At 40.4% G+C, this 27865-nt stretch overlaps 1 protein-coding gene across 1 annotated transcript; it reads right to left on the bottom strand.

Moving 5' to 3' along the window:
- LOC134309985 (NACHT, LRR and PYD domains-containing protein 3-like) lies at window positions 1-27865 on the bottom strand. The gene is made up of 10 exons (XM_062991494.1): window positions 27825-27865; window positions 23788-23904; window positions 23533-23593; window positions 22542-22740; window positions 20571-22353; window positions 19405-19578; window positions 18785-18958; window positions 3174-3347; window positions 1264-1437; window positions 1-178 (listed from the first exon to the last, which is right to left on the bottom strand). The coding sequence occupies exons 1-10, from the start codon at window positions 27863-27865 to the stop codon at window positions 1-3; spliced, it is 3075 nt and encodes a 1024-aa protein (XP_062847564.1).

The following is a 27865-nucleotide window of genomic DNA, read 5'->3' as shown; positions in this document are numbered from 1 at the left end:
CTATAGTGTCTCCAGTTTACAGTGAGGATCCTCCTGTAGATCAGTGAGAAGCTTCACTTCTGATTCTCCTGGATTATTGTCCCTCAGATTCAGATCTTTCAGGAGTGATGAGGAGTTTGATCTCAGAGCTGAAGCCAGAGATATAAGACCTTCTTCTGTAAGATAGCAACGTTCCAACCTGCAAGGAGAACGAGAACTCATCACAATTACATCTCAGCACACACACACACACACACACACACACACACACACACACACACACGACAACAGAATTACTCACAACAGACATAATCAACACATACACATATACACACATCCAACACACACACACACACACACACACACACACAATTCAATTTAAAAAGCTTTATTAGCATGATTGTTATTATTTGAGTTTTAATGCAACATTATACACTTGATTGTGATATTTATGATGAGTTGTGTTATGTTTCCATTTGTCCATTTATTTCTTTGTTTTCATTTTTGTTCCTTTTTCATTTGTTCATTTTTGGGATATACTACGGTGTCTAGTATGTCCCTCTATTTAATTTCTATGTCCTTGATTGTTTCTGCTTTTCACATATTGCAGTCTGGGGTTTTTGCTGTTTTGTCGCTTTTGTTAGTTGTTTCTTCTTGTGGTTTGCTAGTGCTGGGAATCAGCTGTGGGACAATGTTTAGGCTCTGGTACTTTAGCAGAGTTGACTATTTGTGATTTATCTCTATTTAGCCATGTGTGGTCAGTTTGGCAGCTGTCTCCTAAGTCACGACATCAAATGACTCCCTTGGTGCTGTTTAGGAAAGGGACGTGGGAAGGTCTTTACGTTGATATTTGCAAAAGTCTTTGTCAAAGATTTGCCCTGATATTAGTTTCTTTGCATCTTTTATGGTGCCTGCAATACCCATAATGCCTTTTTGTATTGTATTTTGTATAGTTTACTTAGTATCATGTCCACTCTGGTAGATTCCATCAACAAATATCTTGGCCAGTTGTCTATTGGTCCATGATGGTTCAAGCATGTTGTCAGTTCTGGATCATTCTTGTAGTCAAGAAGTTTGCATTTTGACCAGCCGATTTATTGGAGGGCCTCTCACCTCAGTATCTCTAGTTTACAGTGTGTGTGTGTGTGTGTGTGTGTTATAATCTCACCTCAGTATCTCTAGTTTACAGTGTGTGTGTGTGTGTGTGTGTGTTATAATCTCACCTCAGTATCTCTAGTTTACAGTGTGTGTGTGTGTGTGTGTGTGTGTGTGTTATAATCTTACCCCAGTATCTCCAGTTTACAGTGTGGATTCTTCAGTGCATCAGAGAGCAGCTTCACTCCTGAATCCTGCAGCTTATTGTGACCCAGGTTCAGATCTCTCAGATTGGAGGAGTTTGAACTGAGAACTGAGGACAGAGCTGCACAACTTTCACCTGTTAGATCACAACAAAACAACCTGAGAAAGAAAAGATAAAACATCAGATTATTAGAATCAGTGTGTGTGTGTGTGTGTGTGTGTGTTATAATCTCACCTCAGTGTCTCCAGTTTACAGTGCATGTGTGTGTGTGTTATAATTAGGGGTGGGGCGACTCGTCGACGTAATCGATTATGAAAATACGGCGATTTGCAAAAACTTCGCAAAGATGGCCACCCCCACTAAAAACATGGATTTTTCTGAGAAAGCTGGGGCTAAAAAAAACTCACACACGAGCATCTAAAGTTTTGGAGTGTTTTAAACAAACCCAACAATATGGTGCATCCCAGAATGCTTTTTTCTTGTTCTTTTTTTTGTTCTTGTTCTTTTCCCCCTTTATCTCCCATTTTAGCGCATCCAACTTCTGCCCGTCAATCATTTCTTACTAATGCTGGTCCCCGCTCCTGATTGAGAAGGACGAGGCTGCTCCACGCCCCCTCCACACATGCACAGCAATCGAACATCTCATCATTTACACTTGACGAGTGCAGTGCAGCACAGCGAATTATACGGAGGGCCACACCCTCTACCGCACTCCTTCCCATCTCCGTGCAGACGCCACCAGCCAGCAGAGGTCATAATCACACTAGTCTGAGAGAGAGTCCCCCTCCGGCTTAGTCCCGGTCCTATCGAACAACCGGCAATCATTGTTCATGTTGCTGCTCAGCCACAGCCGAAAGGCAGAGCCGAGATTCAATACGATGTATTCGTGATCTCGGCTCTGGTGAACAGCGTGTGTTTTACCGCTGCGCCACTTGAGCAGCTCTGGAACGCTTTTTTCAAGTCGGCATCAAAACACAACCGTAAGTTTGGCCATTTTATATTTTTCTGTTTACTTTAATGGCGCGCTGGAGGAAGACAAAAGTTAAATCTAACATTACAGCCTGTTGCTACAGCCTGTAAATAGTTTTATTTTCTGTGCATTTTATCAATGTAAAAATACGTTTACCAGTGATTACCTTAACTACATAAAAATACATATTACAACAGAATGAAGTAGTTCCAAGTTCTAACCATTTTAAGTAGAATGTTGATACTATACTGTATGTTAGGTGAAGAGTTGCTGTGACATACAGAGATAAAATAAAACTGTCACAGCAATTTAAATGTGAGGTCTAGTGTTTTTGAGACATCTATATGAGACATCTGACAACACAGTAGTGATGATGCCACTATCATTGTAATTCAGGTATGCTTTATGTTCTTTTTAAGGGTAAAGCGTTTTTCCACAAAATAAACCCATGCATAAATCCATGCTCACCAAGATGGCTGCCGAGCTTTCTGACAGCATTTTCCAGCTGATTGTTAAGACAAAAGAGTATTATTTGAACTGCACCATGTCTTTTACTGAAAAACTATTTTATTTTGTTCAGTGAATTCTATAATTCTCTGGTGCTGTTCATCCTTAAAGTGACTTTACATTGTTGTTGTTAAATGTTTTGCACTACATTTCTTTACTTAACTTTTACAAGCTCTTGCTTTCATTTTATAGATTTTATGTTAGTTGGAATACTGCCCTGAAGTGCATACTGTGTTAAGAGAAGATCAGAGAAAATATTGAAACATTAAGATAATTTAGTTTTTTCATTATTTTGGGTACATTTATATTTTTAAAAAATGAATAAATTTGTTATTAGATTAATATAATAATCGAAAAAATAATAATTAGATTAATCAATAGCAAAATAATTGCTAGGTGCAGCCCTTTTAATCTTACTTCAGTGTCTCCAGTGTACAGTGTGGATTCTTCAGTGCAGCAGAGAGCAGCTTCACTCCTGAATCCTGCAGCTTATTGTTACTCAGGTTCAGATCTCTCAGATTGGAGGAGTTTGAACTGAGAACTGAGGACAGAGCGTCACAACTTTCACCTGTTAGATCACAACCATCCAACCTGAGAAAGAAAAGATGAAACATCAGATTATTCACACTGTAGCGTTAAGATATTATCGATTAATTATACAATTAATAGTCCTTATACTGAGCACCAACGGCAGTTTAAGGATAACACACCGGTAAACCTTTTTCATAACACCTCAGTCCCTTTCAGTTGTTGAAAGTGCATGAAACTGATTATTTTCTCACCGAAGTAATTAAAACCACAGCACTAAGTTTCAAATTGTAATAAAGTTTATTAAACAAACAAAAACATAAATACAATGACGGTTACTAATTAAATGGCATAACTAGGGGTTAAGGATAGAATTATAATTCTCTAGGTGAGCCATTACATAAAATTAGCAGATGATTGAATGGTAGGTGGAAACCAGATATTTACAGCCTGATTAAAGCATATGCAACTGATTAATAGCGATAATTATTAACAATTGTAGCAAAATCAACCATTCACCGTGAGCATCTGAAAACGTGCACCTGCTGAAGGATAGCTGCAGGGGCGGATATGGCGCCGAAACACACCCCAACATCGGTTTCTCTTCAGGCCCTGATCTCTGGAGAAATAACTTTCTCCCAAGCACCACACCACAGCGACTGCTTGTTCAAAGGTGTTCAAATCGGACCGAAGTGCTCCCATTTCATCTCCAGAGGTTTCCAGATGTGGAACACTGGTCCGCATGTTTCTTGCAATTCAATGAATAGTTGAATTCTCCACATGCGATACCGATGTTGTTATCGGAATCGGATCGATACTTTAGTTTCATTTTTTTCTCCGCTACATTTAGCACGTTTCTCCCGTTTTATCAAAAAGTAAACGTGTGTGTGTGTGTCCTTCACATCTAACATGCACACTTTGCTCCTCCCTGCTCCACTGTGTTTTACTGTCGTTCGACCCAGTACAAATACATACAGCAGTGAGAGGCAGAGAGAAAAAGTGGATATTTTCATCAGTAAATTAAAAAGAAAGTTTTAAAACGTGTGTTTTTCAGTTTTAATGTTGTACTTTGTTTTAAGCCAGATAAGAAGTGTATTGAAAAAAATTAATTTAGTTTTATTATATTATTGTTTATGAACAAAAACCTTTCTATGAAAAAATAATTGAGGTTCTTTAATATTTTTCTGTACTTTATTTTACAAAAAAAAAAGAGTGTGCAATGAGAGGGGGGGGGGGGGGGGTGCTTTCTTATTATACAGTACCAGTCAAAAGTTTGGACACACCTTCTCTTCAATGGTTTTTCTTGATTATTTTTATTTTCTACATTGTAGATTAATTCTGAAGACATCCAAACTATGAAGGAACACATATGGAATTGTGTAGTGAACAAAAAAATGTTAAACAAACCAGAATATGTTTTATATTTTACCAACTCTACCTCTGCACAACACAAGTGATGTTCTCAAACACATTAAAAAAGCAAGAAATTCCAGAAAATGAACTCTAGACGAGGCACAAACGTTAATTGAAAACCATTCCAGGTGGCACCTCATGAGCAAAGCTGTCATTAAAGCAAAATATGCTACTTTGAAGAATATAAAATATAAAACATATTCTGGTTTGTTTAACACTTTTTTGTTTACTTACATAATTCCATGTGTTCCTTCACAGTTTGGATGTCTTCAGTATTAATCTACAATGTAGAAAATAAAAAAAAAATCAAGAAAAACCACAGAAATGAGAAAGCGTGTCCAAACTTTTGACTGGTACTGTATAATTGTTTCTCAACAAAACCCCCAGACTTCAATAAAGTTTATTACATTAATTAAATTACTGTTTATTCGCCTACAAACTGTAGTGGGTTATCACATGCACATGATTTAATAAGTAATTAACACAAAATCATTTATTAGTGAAAGCAAATTGATGATACATTCACCTCATAAATCATGACACACTAGGGCTGCAACTATCGATTTTTTTTGTAATCGAGTATTCTATCGATTATTCCAGCGATTAATCGAGTAATCGGATAAGAAATACCTTTGCTTTAATAAAGAGCAAAAATAAATACATATAAGATTAAATATGACGTGTCACAATGAGCTCCTGTGTGCCACGCCCCCCCTCTCCGTGAGCACACACTCACTCCTGCCATGCCTCACTCCTGATTGGTCCCCCTGAGCAATCAGCCTCAGCTGATTCTAATCAGGGACCATTTAAAAGGAGAGCTGAGGAACAGGCTGGCAGGGGTTATTTGGTTTGGTTTGGTTTGGTTTGGTTTGGTTTGGTTTGGTTTGGTTTGGTTTGGTTTGGTTTGGTTTGGTTTGGTTTGGTTTGGTTTGGTTTGGTTTGGTTTGGTTTGGTTTGGTTTTCTGCTTTTCTGGACTCTGTTTTGTTTTTGCTTGTATCTGTAAGGTTTGTTCCTAGCTTGTGTTTCTAGCCATGTCTCTAGTTTGTGTTTCTAGCCATGTGCTTAGCTTGTGTTACTAGCCATGTGCTTAGCTTGTGTTACTAGCCATGTCTCTAGTTTGTGTTATTAGCCATGTGTTTAGCTTGTGTTACTAGGCATGTGCTTAGCTTGTGTTACTAGGCATGTGCTTAGCTTGTGTTACTATGTTCCTAACCCTTGTGTTTATTAATAAATATATTTAGTTCACATCTCTGCGTGCGTGTCCGCCCTCCGTGTCTCGGGCCTTTAGCCCCCTCGTGACATAATAACCTCCCTACTGAGGACACAGCGAGATGTTTTGTGTTGGTAATTTTCCGGAGTTTGACTCCATGTGGTTCCCGCAGACCTTTGCACTTGGTAGGCCAGCTCCCTATGATGGAAGCAACCACAGTGTTGAAGCCTTCCTTCTGCAGAGCCGGCTCTATTTGCAGTACCTTAGTGACCCTCAGCCCACTGAAAAACAGCAAGTGCTGTTTATGATGTCTCGGCTGAGTGGTGCAGCTCGCAAATGGGCTAGGAGGCTCTGGACTGAGAAGGGAGCTGAGCTGAACTCTGTGCAAGAGTTTGAGGGCCTCATGCGAGCTCAATTCCCAGGTAGAAACCCTTATGTGGTTGGTATAGGGAGGTCTACTCAACCTCCCATACCCATAGGAGACGCTCCACGCAGCAAAGCGCCCACTGCAGCTTATACCCGGCATTTAGTGCCTACTGGGGATGTGACTATTTCCCCAGTACCCACTGCTGATGTGGTCCGGGTGCCAGTGCCCGCTCAAAATGCTCGTGATCGTCCCAGATCTTTGTTAGGTCAGTGTTTCAGAGATGGTCTGTCCAAACAGCTGACTTCTGACACATATCCAGGGTCCAAGCAGCTGATTCCGGACACCTCTCCAGTGTTTTCGCAGCTGAATGATGTTTCTCCAGGGTCCAAACAGCTGACTTTTTACGCATATCCAGGGTCCAAGCAGCTGATTTCGGACGCCTCTCCAGTGTTTTCACAGCTGAGTCCAGTTTCTCCAGGGTCCAAACAGCTGACTTCTGACACATATCCAGGGTCCAAACAGCTGATTCCGGACGCCTCTCCAGTGTATTCGCAGCTGAGTGATGTCTCTCCAGTATTTTCGCAGTTGACTTCGGACGCCTCTTCAGGGTCTTTGCAGCTGAGTGATGTTTCTCCAGTGTTTTCGCAGCTGACTTCGGACGCCTGTTCTCAAGGGTCCTCGCAGCTGACTCCGGACGCCTCTTCTCAAGGGTCCTCGCAGCTGACTCCGGACGCCTCTTCTCAAGGGTCCTCGCAGATGATTCCGGACGCCTCTTCTCAAGGTTCCTCGCAGCTGACTCCGGACACCTCTTCTCAAAGGTCTACGCAGCTGACTCCCGAAGCCTCTTTGCCAGGCTCAACGCAGCTGACACCCGAAGCCTCTTCGCCAGGCTCTACGCAGCTGACACCCGAAGCCTCTTCGCCAGGCTCTACGCAGCTGACACCCGAAGCCTCTTCGCCAAGCTCTACGCAGCTGACTCCCGAAGCCTCTTCGCCAGGCTCTACGCAGCTGACACCCGAAGCCTCTTCGCCAGGCTCTACGCAGCTGACACCCGAAGCCTCTTCGCCAAGCTCTACGCAGCTGACTCCCGAAGCCTCTTCGCCAGGCTCTACGCAGCTGACACCCGAAGCCTCTTCGCCAGGCTCTACGCAGCTGACACCCGAAGCCTCTTCGCCAGGCTCTACGCAGCTGACACCCGAAGCCTCTTCGCCAGGCTCTACGCAGCTGACACCCGAAGCCTCTTCGCCAGGCTCCACGCAGCTGACTCCCGAAGCCTCTTCGCCAGGCTCCACGCAGCTGACTCCTGTTCCTGAATTGGCGCCCCATGATGGCGCTTCTGTTCCCGAGAAGGCGCCCCCCGACGGCGCTTCTGTTCCCGGATTGGCGCCCCCCGACGGCGCTTCTGTTCCCGAGTTGGCGCCCCCCGACGGCGCTTCTGTTCCCGAGTTGGCGCCCCCCGACGGCGCTTCTGTTCCCGAGTTGGCGCCCCCCGTCGGCGCTTCTGTTCCCGAGTTGGCGCCCCCCGACGGCGCTTTTGAACTCTCGTCGGCGCCCCCCAACGGCGCTTTTGAACTCTCGTCAGCGCCCCCCGACGGCGCTTTTGAACTCTCGTCGGCGCTCCCCGACAGCGCTTCTGCTCTCTTATCATGCCTGCCTCAAGGCATACTAAATGACTTTAAATTTGCACCGCAGGGCCCAGGTCTGCCTTGTTCTAGTCTAGTTTTGTTTGGAAGGCACTCCAGGAGTAGTGCCTTTACGGGGGGGGGGGGGGGGGTTAGGGTTAGGGTTAGAGGCACTCACTCCTGCCATGCCTCACTCCTGATTGGTCCCCTTGAGCAATCAGCCTCAGCTGATTCTAATCAGGGACCATTTAAAAGGAGAGCTGAGGAACAGGCTGGCAGAGGTTATTTGGTTTGGTTTGGTTTTGTTTGGACAGTTTGTCTGTTTTTGTTTGGGCTTTGTTTGACTGCTTTTCTGGACTCTGTTTTGTTTTTGCTTGTATCTGTAAGGTTTGTTCCTAGCTTGTGTTTCTAGCCATGTTCCTAGCCTGTGTTCCTAGCCTGTGTTTCTAGCCATGTTCCTAGCCTGTGTTTCTAGCCATGTTCCTAGCCTGTGTTACTAGCCATGTTCCTAGCCTGTGTTACTAGCCATGTTCCTAGCCTGTGTTACTAGCCATGTTCCTAGCCTGTGTTACTAGCCATGTTCCTAGCCTGTGTTACTAGCCATGTTCCTAGCCTTGGTTACTAGCCATGTTCCTAGCCTGTGTTACTAGCCATGTTCCTAGCCTGTGTTACTAGCCATGTCCCTAGCCTGTGTTACTAGCCATGTCCCTAGCCTGTGTTACTAGCCATGTCCCTAGCCTGTGTTACTAGCCATGTCCCTAGCCTGTGTTACTAGCCATGTCTCTAGTTTGTGTTTCTAGCCATGTGCTTAGCTTGTGTTACTAGCCATGTGCTTAGCTTGTGTTACTAGCCATGTCTCTAGTTTGTTATTAGCCATGTGCTTAGCTTGTGTTACTAGGCATGTGCTTAGCTTGTGTTACTAGCCATGTCTCTAGTTTGTTATTAGCCATGTGCTTAGCTTGTGTTACTAGCCATGTCTCTAGTTTGTTATTAGCCATGTGCTTAGCTTGTGTTACTGGGCATGTGCTTAGCTTGTGTTACTAGCCATGTCTCTGGTTTGTTATTAGCCATGTGCTTAGCTTGTTTTACTAGGCATGTGCTTAGCTTGTGTTACTAGCCATGTCTCTAGTTTGTTATTAGCCATGTGCTTAGCTTGTGTTACTAGGCATGTGCTTAGCTTGTGTTACTATGTTCCTAACCCTTGTGTTTATTAATAAATATATTAAGTTCACATCTCTGCGTGCGTGTCCGCCCTCCGTGTCTCGGGCCTTTAGCCCCCACGTGACAACATGTCTCTTGAAACAAACTATATATTTTTATTACTTGCATAGAGGACAGTTTAAAGAGAAATATATACATAATAAACATATAATACATAATATACATAATAAACCAGGGGTGGGCAATTAAATATTCCAAGAGGCCACATAAGAAACTGGGACTGTTGTGGAGGGCCAGACCAATAGGGTGAACTTAATTCTGCTCAATATTAATTATATCTCTTTATTTACATTTACATTTTCAGCATTTAGCAGATGCCTTTATCCAAAGCAATTTACAATATAGTTACAGTTTACAGTCTGAGCAATTTAGGGTTATGGGCCTTGCTCAAGGGCCCAACAGCAGCAACCTTGCTGCCAGCGACCTTCTAATTACTAGTCCAGTACCTTAAGCACTAGGCTACAACTGCCCACTCTTTATTAAAAGCAGTAAATTGTACAGTTCTAATAAGCTGTTAATGTTTAGATGTTTATATCAGAAAATTAGAAGTAGGCAGAGTAAAACATCAACATTATTTCACTAATTAAACAAACATGCAAAAAACAAAAACAAATGTGAACAAAATGTGCAGGTTTTTAAACTTTACACTTTTTTGTTTGGAGTCTATTCACCTCATTTGTTTTTTAGTCCTTTGTTATTGTTGGATATTCTTTTTAAAATCACAAATCTGGTCCTGACTGCTTCAGATCTGGACGTGTTAAACTTTATCAACAATCCTTGTTGCTTGTGCAGTTTAGTTAGTGAAGCTTCAGGTGTGACCCCCCCGCATCGTTCATGTTCTTGTATTTCTGTTTAGTAATACATTTTTAGATGCCTATTTTGAGTGATTTAGAGCCTAGATTGTGATACTTAACCAGCGTTACACCTGACTTTAGTAAATAAACAATTCAGAAGTTCATGTCGTTTTAAAACTCCACCGTCAATCACAGTCAGTTCTGTTCGCATTACAGTGAAGCTGAAACACTCGCGCACACGTAAATCCAAACTTACGGATATTTAAAGACACAGCGCCCCATCAAAATCAGTCCTGTTGTAATGCATATTAGATGTACTTTTATTAACATCCAATTTTTAATTGCCGCAAACCACCTGCACACAGCACAATCGCGTTGTAAAAGTGAAAGTCCGTGCGGAACACCGTGAGCTGTGTATCGGTGTATGGGATAAACGATTCCTCGATGCAAAAAATTTGAATCGATTATTTTTAGTAATCGAATTACTCGAGTTACTCGAGGAATCGTTTCAGCCCTATGACACACTGCTCTTTCTTACATGAAAGTAAGTACAAAGTATCGGTATTGGATCGATATCGGTGATACTGGCCCTGTATTTACTTGGTATCGGATCAATACCAAATTTTGCAGTATTGCACACCACTACTAACTGCTCAGCCCAGGCTGGGCTGTCTCTTTTGAACATCCCCCAGCCGGGTTTAACAGCCGATGAGTTTAAACTTCACTTACGGTCACGTGACCAAAAAGGTTTCTGCCCACCATGCAGCTTAACTACTGATAGCCAGTAGGTGATGCTTAAACCTTAGTTTTGACCAAGAAAACTTTCCAAGTTGGCTCACAAAGGAATTTTGTAAAAGCTACTCTAAAGATTTAATAACTCATTTAAGCCTAGTTAATAGAACAAAATCTACAACTATATATGGGTTAACCAAGTCGAACATACAGAAATCGTTATGTGGTTAAAGCATGCATTTACATTTACATTTACATTTTCAGCATTTAGCAGACGCTTTTATCCAAAGCGACTTACACAATGAGCTGAACACGATTCAATACACGCATGCAATGCACATGTTCTTTTATTTTGGTGTACAGCAATGGTATAACACTATAATTTTAGTTACAAACAGTAAACCCTAAACCCCTATATAGAAGATACAGTTCAAAACTGTGAAAATTATAGATAGGATACATAGAGAGCATAATTATGTGTGTAGCATGTCGACGGTCACTATTCAATTCGATATAATACCAGGTAATAAATGAATTTGTCCTTTTGGGAAGAATTAACATAATTTTATACAAAATTCCAGGTCATGTGTGAAGTCACAAGGATTATGAATAGCCTGGGCATTTTTTACAGCAGGAGAAGTCATTAAGGGATTAAGCTCTTCCAGCCATGTATGTGTGTTAAAGGTTAGAGGTCCAGCATCAGCTTTGGCTAAAAGGGTTTTTATTGTGTGTGTGTAGTGAGAGAGAGAGAGAGGTCATGCTTAAGATGAGCTCCTGAACTATTTCAGTTCTTTTGTGTTTAAAATGAGATAAACTTTTGCAAAAATTTTAACAAACAAAATTTTAAGTTATAACAATTAGGAACTTTAAACAACAGCAAAATATAAAAAGTTAAAAAGGAAAGAAACAGAGGAACAAGAGGAACAACACAAAAGACAAAGTGAACTACAAGAGGAAGAACATTATTCAACAAAGAGGAATAACAGGAGGAAACATCAACAACAAGGAAAAAGGACAAAACCTGAAGGAAATAACGAGGAATTAGGAGACAATTTGGATTAAATACAGAAATCTTCCTGCTTTGTGAACACTCAGGGTAAGAGAGCTTCATTGAAACTACTGATATCTTTATTAAAATGGCTGGAGAAGCAGCAGTAGTAAAACCACGCTCTTTTGACTACCCTAAAAAGTTTACCACCAAGATGGACAAACAGGAATACAAACTTAATATTATGAAAGAAAACCCAGAAACCCTGTTTAAAGACTGTGAGATAATTAATGGAGAAAACATCACAAATCTAACATTCTTCACTGAGAACAAGAAAACCTGGCATCCAACGATCTGCTCCTACTTTAAAAACATCACCAAAAATGGCTTTGGTAAAGGACAGCAGATTCATATCTATGAAAACGGTGAAGAACTTTTAATTATTAACATCTACCATATTGGATCTGTGGTAATAAAAGGCAGTGAGGGGGCTCTGAAGAAACTTGAAGAGGTTTTTCCAACTCTCAAAACTCTGTGCCATATGGACACCCCGGCACCGTCCCCCTCCGCCAAAATACAAAACAACAGGACCAGTATAAAACCAGGTGTGAAGATCCCATCCACATCTAACAGTGGGAATCACACCTCAGACAGAGGAACCGAGCTAGGTGTGAAGTCCTGCACGACTTCACCACCAAGCCCACACCTCCACACCACCGTCACCCAGATCAAAGACTCTGTGGCTCTATTAGAAGTGGAGATAACAGAGTTAAAACAGAAGTTCCTCGCACACACTTTTAACAATAATGCACCAGAACCATTCAAAGAACAAATTGGACAACTGGAAAGGACAGTACAGGAACTGAGAAGGGACACCCAAAATTTAATAAAGGAGAGAGAAACACTACAGGCTGAACTGGTACACTACAGAGAGAACATGGAGAAAGAACATTCAATCCTCAAAACAGAACTAACAAAACTCATACAGGAGATGCACAAACATGACAAGATCATGGAAAAATTAACAACAAAGATACAAACATCTCCATCACATCTGGAAACAACAGCCTGCGCCACCCAGCTCACCCCTGGACCACCATCACCCACCTCCTCAGAACAACCCACTCCTGGGCCCTCTGCACAACCCACACCCAGAACGCCACTTCAGCCTCCTTCTGGCATCTCAAAACCAAAGGAAGGCACCTTACAGGAAACACCCCGCACCACACAGCTGGACGATCATCCACAACAAAGTGACCAACCAGCTGTGTCCCACACAGACACTGAGATCGCCATTCTCATAGACTCCAATGGCAAATTTTTAAACATGGAGAAACTTTTCCCAGGACAAAAAACCTCAAAAATCTGGTGTCCAAGGACACGTGATGTTTACGCATCTCTCCAAAATAATACCCTGGGTGAGCCCAGGTGTATAATAATCCATACGGGCACAAACGACTTGAGGGCGGAACAAGAGAGAGTCGGAGCGATGGTGTGCAGAGCTGCAAAGAGGACTGCTGAGACTTTCCCAAATACTAAAATTATAATATCTACTCTCCTACCACGACGAGACTTTCACCCAGACACAATACAAAGAGTAAACACGGACATTACCAGAGGATGTGCACACATCTCTAACATTCACATTGCCCACCACACCAACATCTCGCTCCATCACCTGTACGACCACGTGCACCTGAATAAACACAGCATCAGTGAATTCGCAAGAACTCTGAAAACTGCAGCACAGGGAATAAACGGAGCCACACACACACCAGGACAGCGACCACATCAGAACCACAGCACACCCATCAGGAGACCACCGACACACCCGTTTTCAACTGGACCTGCACAGCACTCCAGACCAGCACCTCGACGCCGCCCAATCCTTCCAACCCCTCCGAATCACCCAACCAGACCAGGACCAACCGGATCAGCACCTACACCAACGAACCACCAACCACAGAGAACCCCAGCAGCAACCCTGCAACGCCTCACCCACACCTCAGAAACGCAGCGCAGCTACGCTGAGGCCCTCAGAGGACCAGCGCAACAAAACGACATGGGTGAGATCAGTCAATTATTACAGTACATCTGCAATAAACTAAACTAAAGTAAAACACTGGACAGAATAATAACCACTTTGAAAAAATGTAACAAAATGTATATGCACATATATACAGTTATATAAATATCTATATTTAAAGATAAACATAAGTATATACATATGTATAAACACAAAAAAAAAAAAAAAAAAAAATATCTGATATTTTTACAAAGTTTATCTCATTTTAAACACTATACACTGTAATCTGCACAATGTCACTTACCGTTAGTAATTGGAACATCCAAGGCCTGAGCTCCTCAGCCTTCGGATTAAAAAGCGTACACACTGACTTCCACACACACATTAAAAACCTTGACATCATCATCCTACAGGAAACATGGTGCAAGGCCGACATGGTCACTCACTGTCCCCGTGACTACAGAGAAATCATATTACCCTCCCAAAAACTTAGCACAGTGCGCCAAGGCAGAGACTCAGGAGGTCTCATAATCTGGTACAAATCACACCTACACACGCTAATAAACACCATGAAAATTGGAAAATACCACATTTGGCTAAAAATAAACAAAACTATACTATCATCACAGAAGGATCTGTTTCTCTGTGCCATTTATATTCCTCCGTCAGAGTCTCCATACTACTCTGAAGATATGTTCTCAGAGCTGGAGAGAGAGACCTGCCATTTCCAAACCCAGGGAAACGTGCTCGTCTGTGGAGACCTGAACGCCAGAACAGGAACCCAACCTGATATTATAAATGAACAGGGAAACAGATTAATCAGTAACAACCAAATTCATAATACCAATTCGAACCTAAACCACAGAAACAATTATGATCATGTTACTAACAAAAATGGTAAAGACCTCCTGCAACTCTGTCGAAGTTTAGGTCTGTACATCGTCAACGGTAGAACTCGAGGGGACTCATTAGGAAGGTACACGTTCTGCTCACCTCTTGGTAATAGTACAGTAGATTATGCAATAACAGATTTAGACCCTTTCTCTCTCAGTGCATTTACTGTTAAACCTCTAACCCCTCTGTCTGATCACAGCCAAATTACTGTGTTCATCAAAAAGACAGAAACTAACCCCACCACACACACACGGCCCAGTAAGCTGTACAGCATCCCCAGATCCTACAGATGGGCCGAGAACAGCGTAGAAGAGTTCCAGAAAGCAATTAGCAGCACAGAAATCCAAATTAGCTTAGATAACTTTCTGGACACTGCGTACATTCACAGTAAAGAAGGAGTAAATCAGGCAGTTAAAAATATTAATCAGATCTTTAAAAATACAGCAAATAAAGCTCAATTAAAAATTAAATCTAAATCAAAACCTAAATCTACAAAAGATGACAGCTGGTTCGACAAAGACTGTCAAATGTTAAGAACAGAACTCCGTAAAATATCAAACCAAAAACACAGAGACCCAAACAACAGTAACACACGACTTCTTTACTGTGAAACCCTCAAACAATATAAACGTACACTCAGAACCAAAAAAGCTCAGTACACCCAAAAACAACTAACAATTATTGAACAATCAATCAACACACATCAATTCTGGGACAATTGGAACAAATTAAAACATAGAGAACAGGAAGAATTGGCCATTCAGGATGGGGATATCTGGACAACCCATTTCCAATCACTCTTTAAAAATGTAGAATTAGATTCAAATCCTGAACAAAATCAAATTATTAGTAAGTTAGAGGAACTGGAACGGGCTGTTAAAAACCACCAGAATCCTCTAGACTCTCTCATTACTGAGCAGGAACTTAAAGACAACATTAAAAAACTAAAAACAAAGAAATCATCAGGACCTGACGGGATCCTGAATGAAATGATCAAACACAGCAGCTCCAAATTTCACCTGGCGATGTTAAAAGTCTTTAACCTGGTTCTGAGTGTCGGTTCCTTCCCTGAAATCTGGAATCAAGGTCTCATAACACCCATTTACAAAAGTGGAGATAAATTCGACCCTAATAATTACCGGGGCATCTGTGTAAGCAGTAACCTGGGGAAGTTATTCTGTAGTATAATTAACTCACGATTATTACACTTCCTTACCGAACACAACGTCCTGAGTAAAAGTCAGATTGGTTTCCTACCAAATTACCGCACTACCGATCATATTTACACCCTACACACCCTGATCCAAAAATATGTAGTTCAAAATAACTCTAAAATATTTGCATGTTTTATTGATTTTAAAAAAGCTTTTGATTCCATTTGGCATGAAGGATTGTTTTATAAAATGTTAGAGAGCGGTGTAGGGGGTAAAACATATGATCTTATTAAATCCATGTACACAGAAAACCAGTGCGGAATAAGAATCGGCAGTAAGAGAACACATCTCATCTCTCAGGAGCGTGGAGTGAGACAGGGCTGCTGTTTAAGTCCAACTCTATTTAACATCTATATTAATGAATTGGCCTCCATGTTAGAGCACTCGGCCACGCCCGGTCTCACTCTACACGACTCAGAGATTAAACTCCTGCTGTATGCAGATGATCTGGTCCTGCTGTCCCCCAGCGCTCAGGGTCTCCAGCACAAACTGGACCTGCTGCAGCAATACTGTCAGACCTGGGCCCTGACCGTCAACCTCAAAAAGACCAAAATTATGACCTTCCAGAAAAGAGCCAGATCTCAGGGAACCAAACACACATATAAAATAGGACAGCACGAAATTGAGCACACTAAAGATTATACTTACCTCGGACTGAACATCAGTTCCACAGGAAACTTTAATCCGGCAGTAAATGAACTGAGAGAAAAAGCTCGCAGGGCCTTCTACGCCATAAAACGTCAAACATTCGTGGAAATTCCGATTCGAATCTGGCTTAAAATTTTTGAATCAATAATTGAACCGATTGCTCTATATGGCAGTGAAGTTTGGGGTTCGCTTACACACCATCAATTCCATAATTGGGACAAACATCCATTAGAGACCCTGCACACAGAGTTCTGTAAAAGCATCCTAAAGGTGCACAGACACACCACGAACAATGCGTGCAGGGCAGAATTAGGCCGATTTCCACTAATTATAAACATACAGAGAAGAGCAATCAACTTCTGGAACCATCTAAATGAGAGCGACCCCCAAACTTATCATTATAAAGCCCTGAAACACCAAGAGCTGAGCAAACATACCAGTCCCCTCATCCAACTGGTCCTGAGTCACTGCACCCACACACCACTAACACACACAGATACACCACTAACACACACAGATACACCACTAACACACACAGATACACCACTAACACACACAGACACTGTAATAACACACGCTGACACACCACTAACACACACTAACACAATAAAGACTCAGGAACAGGAGAAATCTGTAAACCCAATTAGAATAAATCAAATTACAAAAAAACTCAGAATTAAATATCTGAATTATTGGGAAACTGAAACTAAAACTCAAAGTAAAATGCTGTGTTATTTGGCCCTAAACAGACACTACAGTGCAGCAGATTATCTGAGCACAGTATCCGACCCTAAATTAAGAAACACCCTGACGAGGTACAGACTGAGCGCACACGACCTGGCCGTGGAGACGGGGCGACACACCCGGTCCTGGCTGCCCCGGGAGGAGAGGTTGTGCCAGCACTGCACTCTCAGTACAGTAGAGACGGAGCTGCACTTCCTCACCCGGTGTACCAAGTACCACCACGTCCGCTCCCAATTCTTCCCTAAATTTAACAACATCATCCCCAACTTCACCTCCCTCCCAGACCCCGACAAACTGCCCCACCTACTGGGGGAGCACAGAGAGAGCTGCACACTAGCAGCACTCTATACACACACCTGCCACCAGGTGAGGGACAGTGGGTGACCATGTCTCATACACACACACACACACACACGCACAAACTGATTGTTTTTACTACCTCATTATTGTAAATATTATACTTTTTATTGTTATTATTTTGCACTGTTTTTATTAATATTTTATTCTATTCTATATTTTTTGCACATGTAGCTGTTCTGTTTATTTTTGTTCTTTCTTATTTTTATTGTTTATATTTCCCTGTAACTTGCTTTGGCAATACGAATGTCATTATTTGTCATGCCAATAAAGCTTCTTTTGAGTTTGAGTTTGAGACTGCAGAGGGTCTGGGATGAATACACATGTAGAGCAACTCTGGATGCACTAAACTTCTTCGTAAGCAAACAAAAGGTCAGATTTACGTGGGGTGTGAAGAGCCATCTGGCTGGTCTGATTGCTACAAAAGCTTAAAGGAATATCTCAGTTTAAAAACTCTTACTTATACTTTCCTGATGTCCTCATCCTTGGCCCTTGTAACAATGCAGCTGTAAAACCTTAGGATAACACAGAAGATGCTAGAGCCTAGGTGTGACCTGTGTGTCTGACGGGAGGTAATTAAGTGTGTGCAAGTTGTAAATGTTGGGGAAGAAAGGTTTTTAGAAGTCATTTGAAAATGAGCCCATCCTGGCAGGGATGACGAGGTGAAGAGAACAATATAAAAAGAAATTAATAATGATTGAGGAAATATTCCTTTTTATCAGAGTTCCACTACAACACACAAGAATTAATCTTTATTTTTCTTCCCTTTTCATGTTGAATTTCATGAATGAATACATGTATGCAGTGTGGTTCTTAATTTCTCAATTCATGCTCTGATATATGTTGATAATTATAGATGAGATCATAAGAAAATGGACTGTTATAATTATTAAAATAATTAAAATAAGTAACAAATAAATAATTTAGATCCAAAACCTTTCAAACAATTTTTATTTATAACTTTAAAATGAAAACAGTTCTAGAAACGAGGGGTGGATGTTCAGTAGATGTTCTGAACCAGAGTGAGTCAATCAACACTTCATGTGCAGCAACATCTGATCAACTATGAAAGATTTGATCCTGAAGACCTGGACCAAACTGGTGGACATTTAGACCTTGCTCTCTCACAAACATGAACATTTCACTCCAGTATCTACAGTGTATGTGTGTGTGTGTGTGTGTGTGTGTGTGTGTGTGTGTGTGTGTGTGTGTGTGTGTGTGTGTGTGTGTGTGTGTGTGTGTGTGTGTGTGTGTGTGTTATAATCTCACCACAGTATCTCCAGTGTACAGTGTGGATTCTTCAGTGCAGCAGAGAGCAGCTTCACTCCTGAATCCTGCAGCTTATTGTGACCCAGGTTCAGATGTCTCAGATTGGAGGAGTTTGAACTGAGAACTGAAAACAGAGCTGCACAACTTTCATCTGTTAGATCACAACGAAACAACCTGAGAAAGGAAAGATGAAACATCAGATTATTCACACACACATACACACACACACACTGTAAACTGAAGTGAAATGTGTGTGTGTGTGTGTGTGTGTGTTATAATCTCACTTCAGTATCTCCAGTTTACAGTGTGTGTGTGTTATAATCTCACTTCAGTATCTCCAGTTTACAGTGTGTGTGTGTGTGTGATATAATCTCACTTCAGTATCTCCAGTTTACAGTGTGTGTGTGTGTGTGTGTGTGTGTGTGTTATAATCTCACTTCAGTATCTCCAGTTTACAGTGTGTGTGTGTGTGTGTGTGTGTGTTATAATCTCACTTCAGTATCTCCAGTGTACATTGTGTGTGTGTGTGTGTGTGTGTGTGTGTTATCTCACTTCAGTATCTCCAGTGTACATTGTGTGTGTGTGTGTGTGTGTGTGTGTGTGTGTGTGTGTTATCTCACTTCAGTATCTCCAGTGTACAGTGTGGATTCTTCAGTGCAGCAGAGAGCAGCTTCACTCCTGAATCCTGCAGCTTATTGCTACTCAGGTTCAGATTTCTCAGATTTGAGGAGTTTGAACTGAGAACTGAGGACAGAGCTGCACAACTTTCACCTGTTAGATTACAAAAATTCAACCTGAGAAAGAAAAGATGAAACATCAGATTTTTTGAATCATGGTGTGTGAGGTTATAATTGTTAACTGTGAGTGTGTGTGTGTGTGTGTTATTATCTCACCTCAGTATCTCCAGTGTTTTAATCTAAATTGTCATTAAGAACTAAATTTGGTTTATCGTCTCAGTTCAAAAGTGGAGGAGAATAGAATGACGGGGAGTGGATTCTATTTAGATTCTTTTTAGACTCTATTTAGATTTTATTTTGAGGAATGTAGAGAATATGAAATAGAAACTTTGCTACAAATGATCTTACAGTAAAACATCCTCTTTAATAAAGCCTGATAACAAGTATTAAACAGAGTAACAATCAGCTTACACGTGTCGCCTCAACTGTACAGTTTTAACAACAGATCATCTGTGAATCATGGAAATATTTTTTCCAGTATTAACATTGCTGTTTGTGTGAAAGATCATCTGTAGATGAAGATTTAAAGCTGTGTGGACATTAGAATGCTTGGGAAAATCTGTGGGTTATTGTGACTCAGTTAGCTTAGCTAATGCTAACATGCATCAGAGATACTGGTTTCCTTCTGTTTGATTCAAACAGCTGAGCAATATGCACATAGAACATGAGCTTACGCCACCCGCCACTAGGTAACCCAGCGAGCGTTCAGTTCACCTGGTTATCTTGCCGTACAAGCAAGTGTAGCGAAAAAGCCAAAAGTCAGTGAAGAAGAAGATTAAGTGAAGTTAATTTTTTTTAAGTAGCAATTAAGTTTAGCAATTAAGTGTAGCATAGTGTGTAAGTTAAATTTAGCAATATATTGTAGCATTAAGTGTGTAGCGAGTAAGTTAAGTGATAGAGCATGAAATGAAACACTCCCCCAACTTCCTCCGGCAATCTCCACCTCCACCTCAGATAATCAGCAGCTTTAGCAGAGCTTATGTTGCGTCACTACATTTATAATAATGGTAAAAAGCTGCTGCTGTGATATTAATGAAGAAAATACTTACTCAGCTCTTCTGGATTCTTTCACCACTGGCAGCAGCCTAAGGAGACCTTCATCTGATCTCTTATATTTACTCAAATCAAACTTCTCCAGATCTTTTTCTGAGTTCAGCAACACAAACACCAGTGCTGACCACTGAGCAGGAGAGAGACTGATTTCACTGAGACAACCAGAGTATGAATATTCATAACTGTTCAGGTAAGTTTGGACTTCCTGCACTAGAGAATGATCATTCAGTTCATTCAGACAGTGGAACAGATTGATGGATTTCTCTGGTGAGGGATTCTCCCTGATCTTCTCTTTGATGTATTTCACAGTTTCTTGTTTACTGTAAGATCTACTTCCTGTCTGTGTCAGCAGGTCTCGTAAGAGAGTCTGATTGGACTCCAGTGAGAGACCCAGAAGGAAGCGAAGGAAAAGGTCCAGGTGTCCATTCTCACTTTGTAAGGCCTTGTCCACTGCACTCTTGAGGAAATCAGACATGCTGGACTTGGTGAACAGATCAGACAGATCAGTGGTTTGTTGTTCTGTTGGATTTTTGCTAATGAAGCAGATAAATGCAAATAAAGCAGCCAGAAACTCCTGGACGCTCAGATGAACAAAGCTGAAGACCTTCCCCAGGTCTAACCCAAACTCCTCCTCTCTGAAGATCTGGGTGCACAGTCCTGAGTACACTGACACTTCTCTGACGTCAATACCACACTCTCTCAGGTCTTCTTCATAGAAGATCAGGTTTCCTTTCTCCAGCTGTTGGAAAGCCAGTTTTCCCAGTGCCAGTATCGTCTCTCTGGTCTGATGAGGGTCAGGGTCACATTTCCCATGATACTTTTGTTCCTTGTGTTTGATCTGAAAGATCAGGAAGTGGGTGAACATTTGAGTCAGAGTTTTGGGGATCTTTCCACTCTCTGCTTCACCCAGCATTCTCTCTAGAACAGAGGCTGAAATCCAGCAGAACACTGGAATGTGACACATGATGTAGAGGCATCTTGATGACTTCATGTGATTGATGATTTTACTGGCCAGGTCCTCATCACTGATCCTCTTCCTGAAGTACTCCTCTTTCTGAGGATCACTGAACCCTCGTACCTCTGTTACCTGGGCTACACACTCAGGAGGGATCTGATTGGCTGCAGCTGGTCGAGAGGTGATCCAGAGGAGAGCAGATGGAAGCAGGTTCCTCTTGATGAGGTTTGTCAGCAGCACATCCACTGAGGCTGATTCTGTTACATCCCACACAGTCTCATTGTTCTGGAAGTTTAGAGGAAGTCGACACTCATCCAGACCATCAAAGATGAAAATGATCTTGTTGGTGCTGCAGTTTATTGATTTTATTTCTTTTAATTCTGGAAAAAAATTATGAAGAAGCTCCATCAGACTGAGATTTTTCTCATTCATCAGATTCAGCTCTCTAAAGGGAAGTGGGAACATTAGGAGAATGTCCTGATTGGCTTTTCCTTTAGCCCAGTCCAGAATGAACTTCTGCACAGAGACGGTTTTTCCAATTCCAGCAACACCTTTAGTCAGCACAGTTCTGATGGACGTGTCTTTAAAGAGGTCAATACATTTGATGGGTTTCTCCTGTGTTGTTGGTCTCCTGGATGTAGTTTGAATCTGTCTCACCTCATGTTCATTATTGACATCTCCACTCAAACCCTCTGTGATGTAAAGCTCAGTGTAGATCTGATCCAGGACAACTGATGATCCATGCTGTGAGATTCCTTCATTAATTCTTTTATATTTCTCTATCAGTTTGGTTTTGAGGTTCTTCTGATAAACAGAGAGCAGCTCTAATAAACAGAAGAACATGAAGAGAATCAAATCTAATGATGTTTAATCAAATCTGTCTGATTATCTTTTTTCATTAGTTCTCATTATTATTATTAAACATATAAAAACTGAACTGATCTGTAATTAAATCTGGACCAGTTTTGTTGTTCCCAAATGAAAGTGATGGAATAAAACCAGCAGCTCTTACTGATCTGTAGTGTGTTGGCTAAATCAGTCTGGTTCATCTCATTCAGGACATGTAGTGTGATCTTCAGCACCTCGTCTCTGAAACTACACTGATACTCCTTTACCTTCACCTCGGGGCATTCAGGGTAATCTGAACTCAATATCTTCTTATATTTATTCAGCTCATTCTTCAACAGAGTGAAGACTTTATGCTCCAGCTCCTGATTAACAAAACACAATAATAAAACATCTAGAAGAAACACAGGTACATTCAGCTCCAGAATTATCGTCACCTTTTGTAACAGTGAGTAAAATGATCATGATAAAATCTCTGTAAATCTTCCAGGTTCCCCCTTTCATTAGCGCACTTCGTAACATTACATCTACATTGATAATCAGATGCAATTCTCAGACAGAGCTGTTTACAGCAACTGTTTAACACATCAACCACTATGCTATTATCAAGCTAAGCAGAGAGATCTACACTCCCAGTAGTAACAGTACAGATACTCTAAGTAAGCCCACTTAAAAAAAACATACAGATAGGTAAAAATAATAACCGAGACCTGGATGGTAAATTGCCAAAAACATAAATCCATGAACACTAGCTTAACCTATTTACATTCAAAGCCCTTAGGCAGCTCCCAGTGGGTGTGGCATAAATGCACCAAATATTTATACAAATATGGAATTGTAGTGTTATTGTTACATTACATCTTTCAAAGTGTCAAAACAAAAGCTAACCCTAACCCAAACATGTCCTGAATAACTGAGTAAAATATTTTACAACTTTTTTTCCAGCTATTTTTTTTAATCATATTTTACCACCAAGGGGTGGCAATAATTTTGAAGGTATGTGACTGTTCTATGAAAGAGGGAACAGAGTTACTATTTATTACAACAGATAAACAGGTAATCATCTCTTATTAACCATCACACAGTTACAGGTATATACATGGACATTTCTGCAATATAAAGAAGCACAAATTCCACACAAACACTCAGATACACACCTCGAAAATTGAGTCCAACTTTTTTCTGTTACTTTCTGGTTTCTTTAATTTCTCTTGGTCTCTGTGAACAACCGAATCATCAGTTTTAATGTAAATAATAAAACATTTTTACATCTGCACAGCAAACAGCAATAAACATCCAGCAGCTGTTTAACATCATCACAACAATGCAGTAACTCTCAACTTTCAGCAACAAATCAAGTTAATGAATTTAATCAGATTTAATCACATTAGAATATAAAATATAATTCTGACCTCAGATCAGTAGAAGAATCACCTTCTCTGAATGTTGTGGGAGGGTCCAGTGACTGATCACTCTTCATGGACACACAGCTGGGTTCAGGTGAGTCTGATGTTTTTCTCTTCACTGATCTAAAACACAGAAGAACAAACACTGGATTTTAATATGTGATTAATAAACATGTACAAAATGTTGAATGTTATTACAAATGGTATTAAACTTGCATGGTAATAAAATGTTAAAAATAATAAAATAAAAATAAAAATATTAAGAAACACCTGATTTACCATTTTAAACTCACAATCTCAATTTTTAAGTCTTTACATTTTATTTAATATATAAATACACTATATTGCCAAAAGTATTTGCTTGTCTGTGTTACACTCATATGAACCTGAGTGATTCCCATTCTTAATCCACAGGGTTTACTATGATGTCGCCACCATTTGCTATAACAGCTTCAACTCTTCTGGGAAGGCTTTCCACAAGGTTTAGGAGTGTGTTTATGGGAATTTTTGGCCATTCTTCCAGAAGTGCATGTGTGAGGTCAGACACTGATGTTGGATGAGAAAGCCTGGCTCACAGTCTCCGCTCTAATTCATCCCAAAGGTGTTCTATCGGGTTGAGGTCAGGACTCTGTGCAGGCCAGTCAAGTTCTTCCACACTAAACTGGCTCATTCACGTCTTTATGGAGCTTGTGCTTTGTGTACTGGTGCGCAGTCATGTTGGAATAGGAAGGGACCGTCCTGCATTAAGAGTTCCTTTCACTGGAACTAAGGGAGTTTTCAGCCAAACTCCTGAAAAACACCCCACACCATAATCCCCCCTCCACCACACTTTACACTCGGCACAATACAGTCAGACGAGTACCGTTCTCCTGTTTTATACACCTGTGATTGGAACACAATGATTTGTATGGGTCAGTGAATACTTTTGGCAATATAGTGTGTATAGTAGGGCTGGCTCAATACCACTTTTTTATGTCCAATACTGTTACTGCATATTGAGTATCTGCCGATACCAATCCGATACCGTCATTTTCCCTCTCGAACAACTAAGCAGTAATAACACACATCTTAATGCACCATGGGTAAATTAGCTCTCTAAATAATGACGCTCAGACTGTGAAACAAATACTCTAAAGGTAAAAATACAGAAGCTACATCATCAAACTTATAACTGCTGTTTTTATTTTCACTTTTACACAGAACATTTAGCACCATTTTTGGCTTGTTTAACAAAAGTGTGTACAATTGGAAGATGTGGATGTCAATCAAAATTCTATCACATTTTTAGTTTATTAAAAACCAAAGTGCGCTTATTAAAAAAAAACCCTGCTGGATTTTTGAGAGGGAAACTGGAAGCGGTGCAGTTTGTTTTATTTCAGAACACTAATGGATTAGTCGTTGAGGATGTCAGAGAATCTCCAAGCCGGGACAAGACGATTTATACTGTGATTTTTATTGTGTTTAAACAGTGTGATTAGATGTGGCAGTAGTAGATGATTTTTTATTGATGACTTCATGTGATTGATGATTTTACTGGCCAGGTCCTCATCACTGATCCTCTTCCTGAAGTACTCCTCTTTCTGAGGATCACTGAACCCTCGTACCTCTGTTACCTGGGCTACACACTCAGGAGGGATCTGATTGGCTGCAGCTGGTCGAGAGGTGATCCAGAGGAGAGCAGAGGGAAGCAGGTTCCCCTTGATGAGGTTTGTCAGCAGCACATCCACTGAGGCTGATTCTGTTACATCCCACACAGTCTCATTGTTCTGGAAGTTTAGAGGAAGTCGACACTCATCCAGACCATCAAAGATGAAAATGATCTTGTTTGTGCTGCAGTTTATTGATTTTATTTCTTTTAATTCTGGAAAAAAATAATGAAGAAGCTCCATCAGACTGAGATTTTTCTCATTCATCAGATTCAGCTCTCTAAAGGGAAGTGGGAACATGAGGAGAATGTCCTGATTGGCTTTTCCTTTAGCCCAGTCCAGAATGAACTTCTGCACAGAGACGGTTTTTCCAATTCCAGCAACACCTTTAGTCAGCACAGTTCTGATGGACGTGTCTTTAAAGAGGTCAATACATTTGATGGGTTTCTCCTGTGTTGTTGGTCTCCTGGATGTAGTTTGAATCTGTCTCACCTCATGTTCATTATTGACATCTCCACTCAAACCCTCTGTGATGTAAAGCTCAGTGTAGATCTGATCCAGGACAACTGATGATCCATGCTGTGATATTCCTTCATTAATTCTTTTACATTTCTCTATCAGTTTGGTTTAATAAAAATTAGACATGTTATTGTATATTAGGTGTTATTTACACTAGGTGTTACTTACACCTAAATAACACATAATGTAAGTGTTATTTACATTAGGTGTTACATTAGGTGGTACTTACATTAGGTGTTATTTACATTAAGCAACAGTATTGGATCGGACTAAACGTTTTTTTACTTCCAATATCCGATCCAGTGATTTTGGCCAATATCGGACCGATACAGAATATAGGATCAGTGCCAGCCCTAGTATGTAATATATAGTTATAGATAAATATGATGGCAAAGCATTAAATATCCTGATATGTAAGTATATTCATTTATATCTTTTCTAAAACCATATTTTATGTGGGTGAAACCTCCTCCCGGAGTGAATCACTGCATACATTTGCCGTGCTAACAAGCGAAGAAACAAGCAGGCCTTGAAATACTGCCACAGGTAAACCAATGAACTCAAATGACATCTGAAGCTTCTAAAGCCAAGACAACGTGAATTATAAGTGAAATGATCTGTAGAACTAAAACTGTAGTTTGCTCAAAAGGAATCTGTGAAAGAGATAAATATGAGTTTTATGTCTAGTTCACACACTATACGATTTATGCCCCGATTTTCGCTCGTTGACAGATGCACTAGTTCGAAGGCAAACCAGCGTTCATTTGGGGCTCAAAAATACATACAGAGTATATTGTATATAGTTCTGGTGAGAGAGAGACAGATAATGCAACGTTCAATTATTAACACATTTCTAATTTAACATAAAATATATTTACTTCTTTTTGATTTCTTTAATTTCTCTTGGTTTTTGTGAACAAGCGAAGCATCGAGTTTAAAGTGAACAATAATACATTTTTACATCTGCAAAGCAACCAGGAATAAACATCCAGCAGTTGTTTAACATCATCATACTGTAACAACACAACAATGCAGTACAATCAGAAACTCTCATCTTTCATTCAAATCTTTGGATTTTTAGATTTAATTTTAAATGTGGCTGGTAAACAATTAACCAATCAGTGAGTAAAATACAGGTAAGATTCTCTCAGTGAGTAAAATACAGGTAAGATTCAGTGAGTAAAATACAGGTAAGATTCTCTCAGTGAGTAAAATACAGGTAAGATTCTCTCAGTGAGTAAAATACAGGTAAGATTCAGTGAGTAAAATATAGGTAAGATTCAGTGAGTAAAATACAGGTAAGATTCTCTCAGAGAGTAAAATAGTGTTACATACCAGCAGGATCGATCCTAAATCACTTCAGATACACAACATACTGACTACATAGTGACTACATAGTGAATAGAGGAGATTATTATTGTACCCTACATAGTGTACAGGAGTGGGAGGTAAGAAACTATTCAGACTGACGGTTGAAAACTTATTTATGGAGTTTAGTGAAGCTTTTATTTACTTTTCTGGAGCTTTTATACCAAATTACTTTAATCAGTCAGTAACAGAAACACTCAGAGTGAAGACTTTTAATGAATCCTCAACATTATATTTATACACTATTTATATACACTATTTATACTGAGAAATAAAGATAAGATAAGATAAGATAGAATAAGATAAGATAAGATAGCCTTTAAGATAGCGTCATTGTAGTTATACAACGAGATTTGGTTTGGTAGCTCTCAGTGAGATCAGCAGCAATAATAAAATAAACACAGGATAAAAAAAATTAAATATATTAGAAGAAATGTACAATATATATATATATATATATATATATATATATATATATATGTCATATAAAAACCGGCTAAATTCACTCACCTTTTCTTTTCTTCCTCAGAGAGATTCATGTCAGAGCTCAT

Source organism: Trichomycterus rosablanca, chromosome 3 (genome assembly GCF_030014385.1).
Source record: "Trichomycterus rosablanca isolate fTriRos1 chromosome 3, fTriRos1.hap1, whole genome shotgun sequence".
Lineage (NCBI taxonomy): Eukaryota > Metazoa > Chordata > Actinopteri > Siluriformes > Trichomycteridae > Trichomycterus > Trichomycterus rosablanca.
Note: the sequence above shows the minus strand (reverse complement) of the source record. Positions and strands in the feature narration are given on the sequence as shown.

Excerpts from the sequence above, each read along its gene's own strand:
- LOC134309985 (XM_062991494.1), bottom strand. The coding sequence starts at position 27,865 with ATGAGCTCTGACATGAATCTCTCTGAGGAAGAAAAGAAAAG. Across the intron at positions 23,905-27,824 it reads TCTGAGGAAGAAAAGAAAAG|ATCAGTGAAGAGAAAAACAT; the intron begins GTGAGTGAATTT and ends TCTGTGTTTTAG. Across the intron at positions 3,348-18,784 it reads TGTACACTGGAGATACTGTG|GTTGGATGGTTGTGATCTAA; the intron begins GTGAGATTATAA and ends TTTCTTTCTCAG.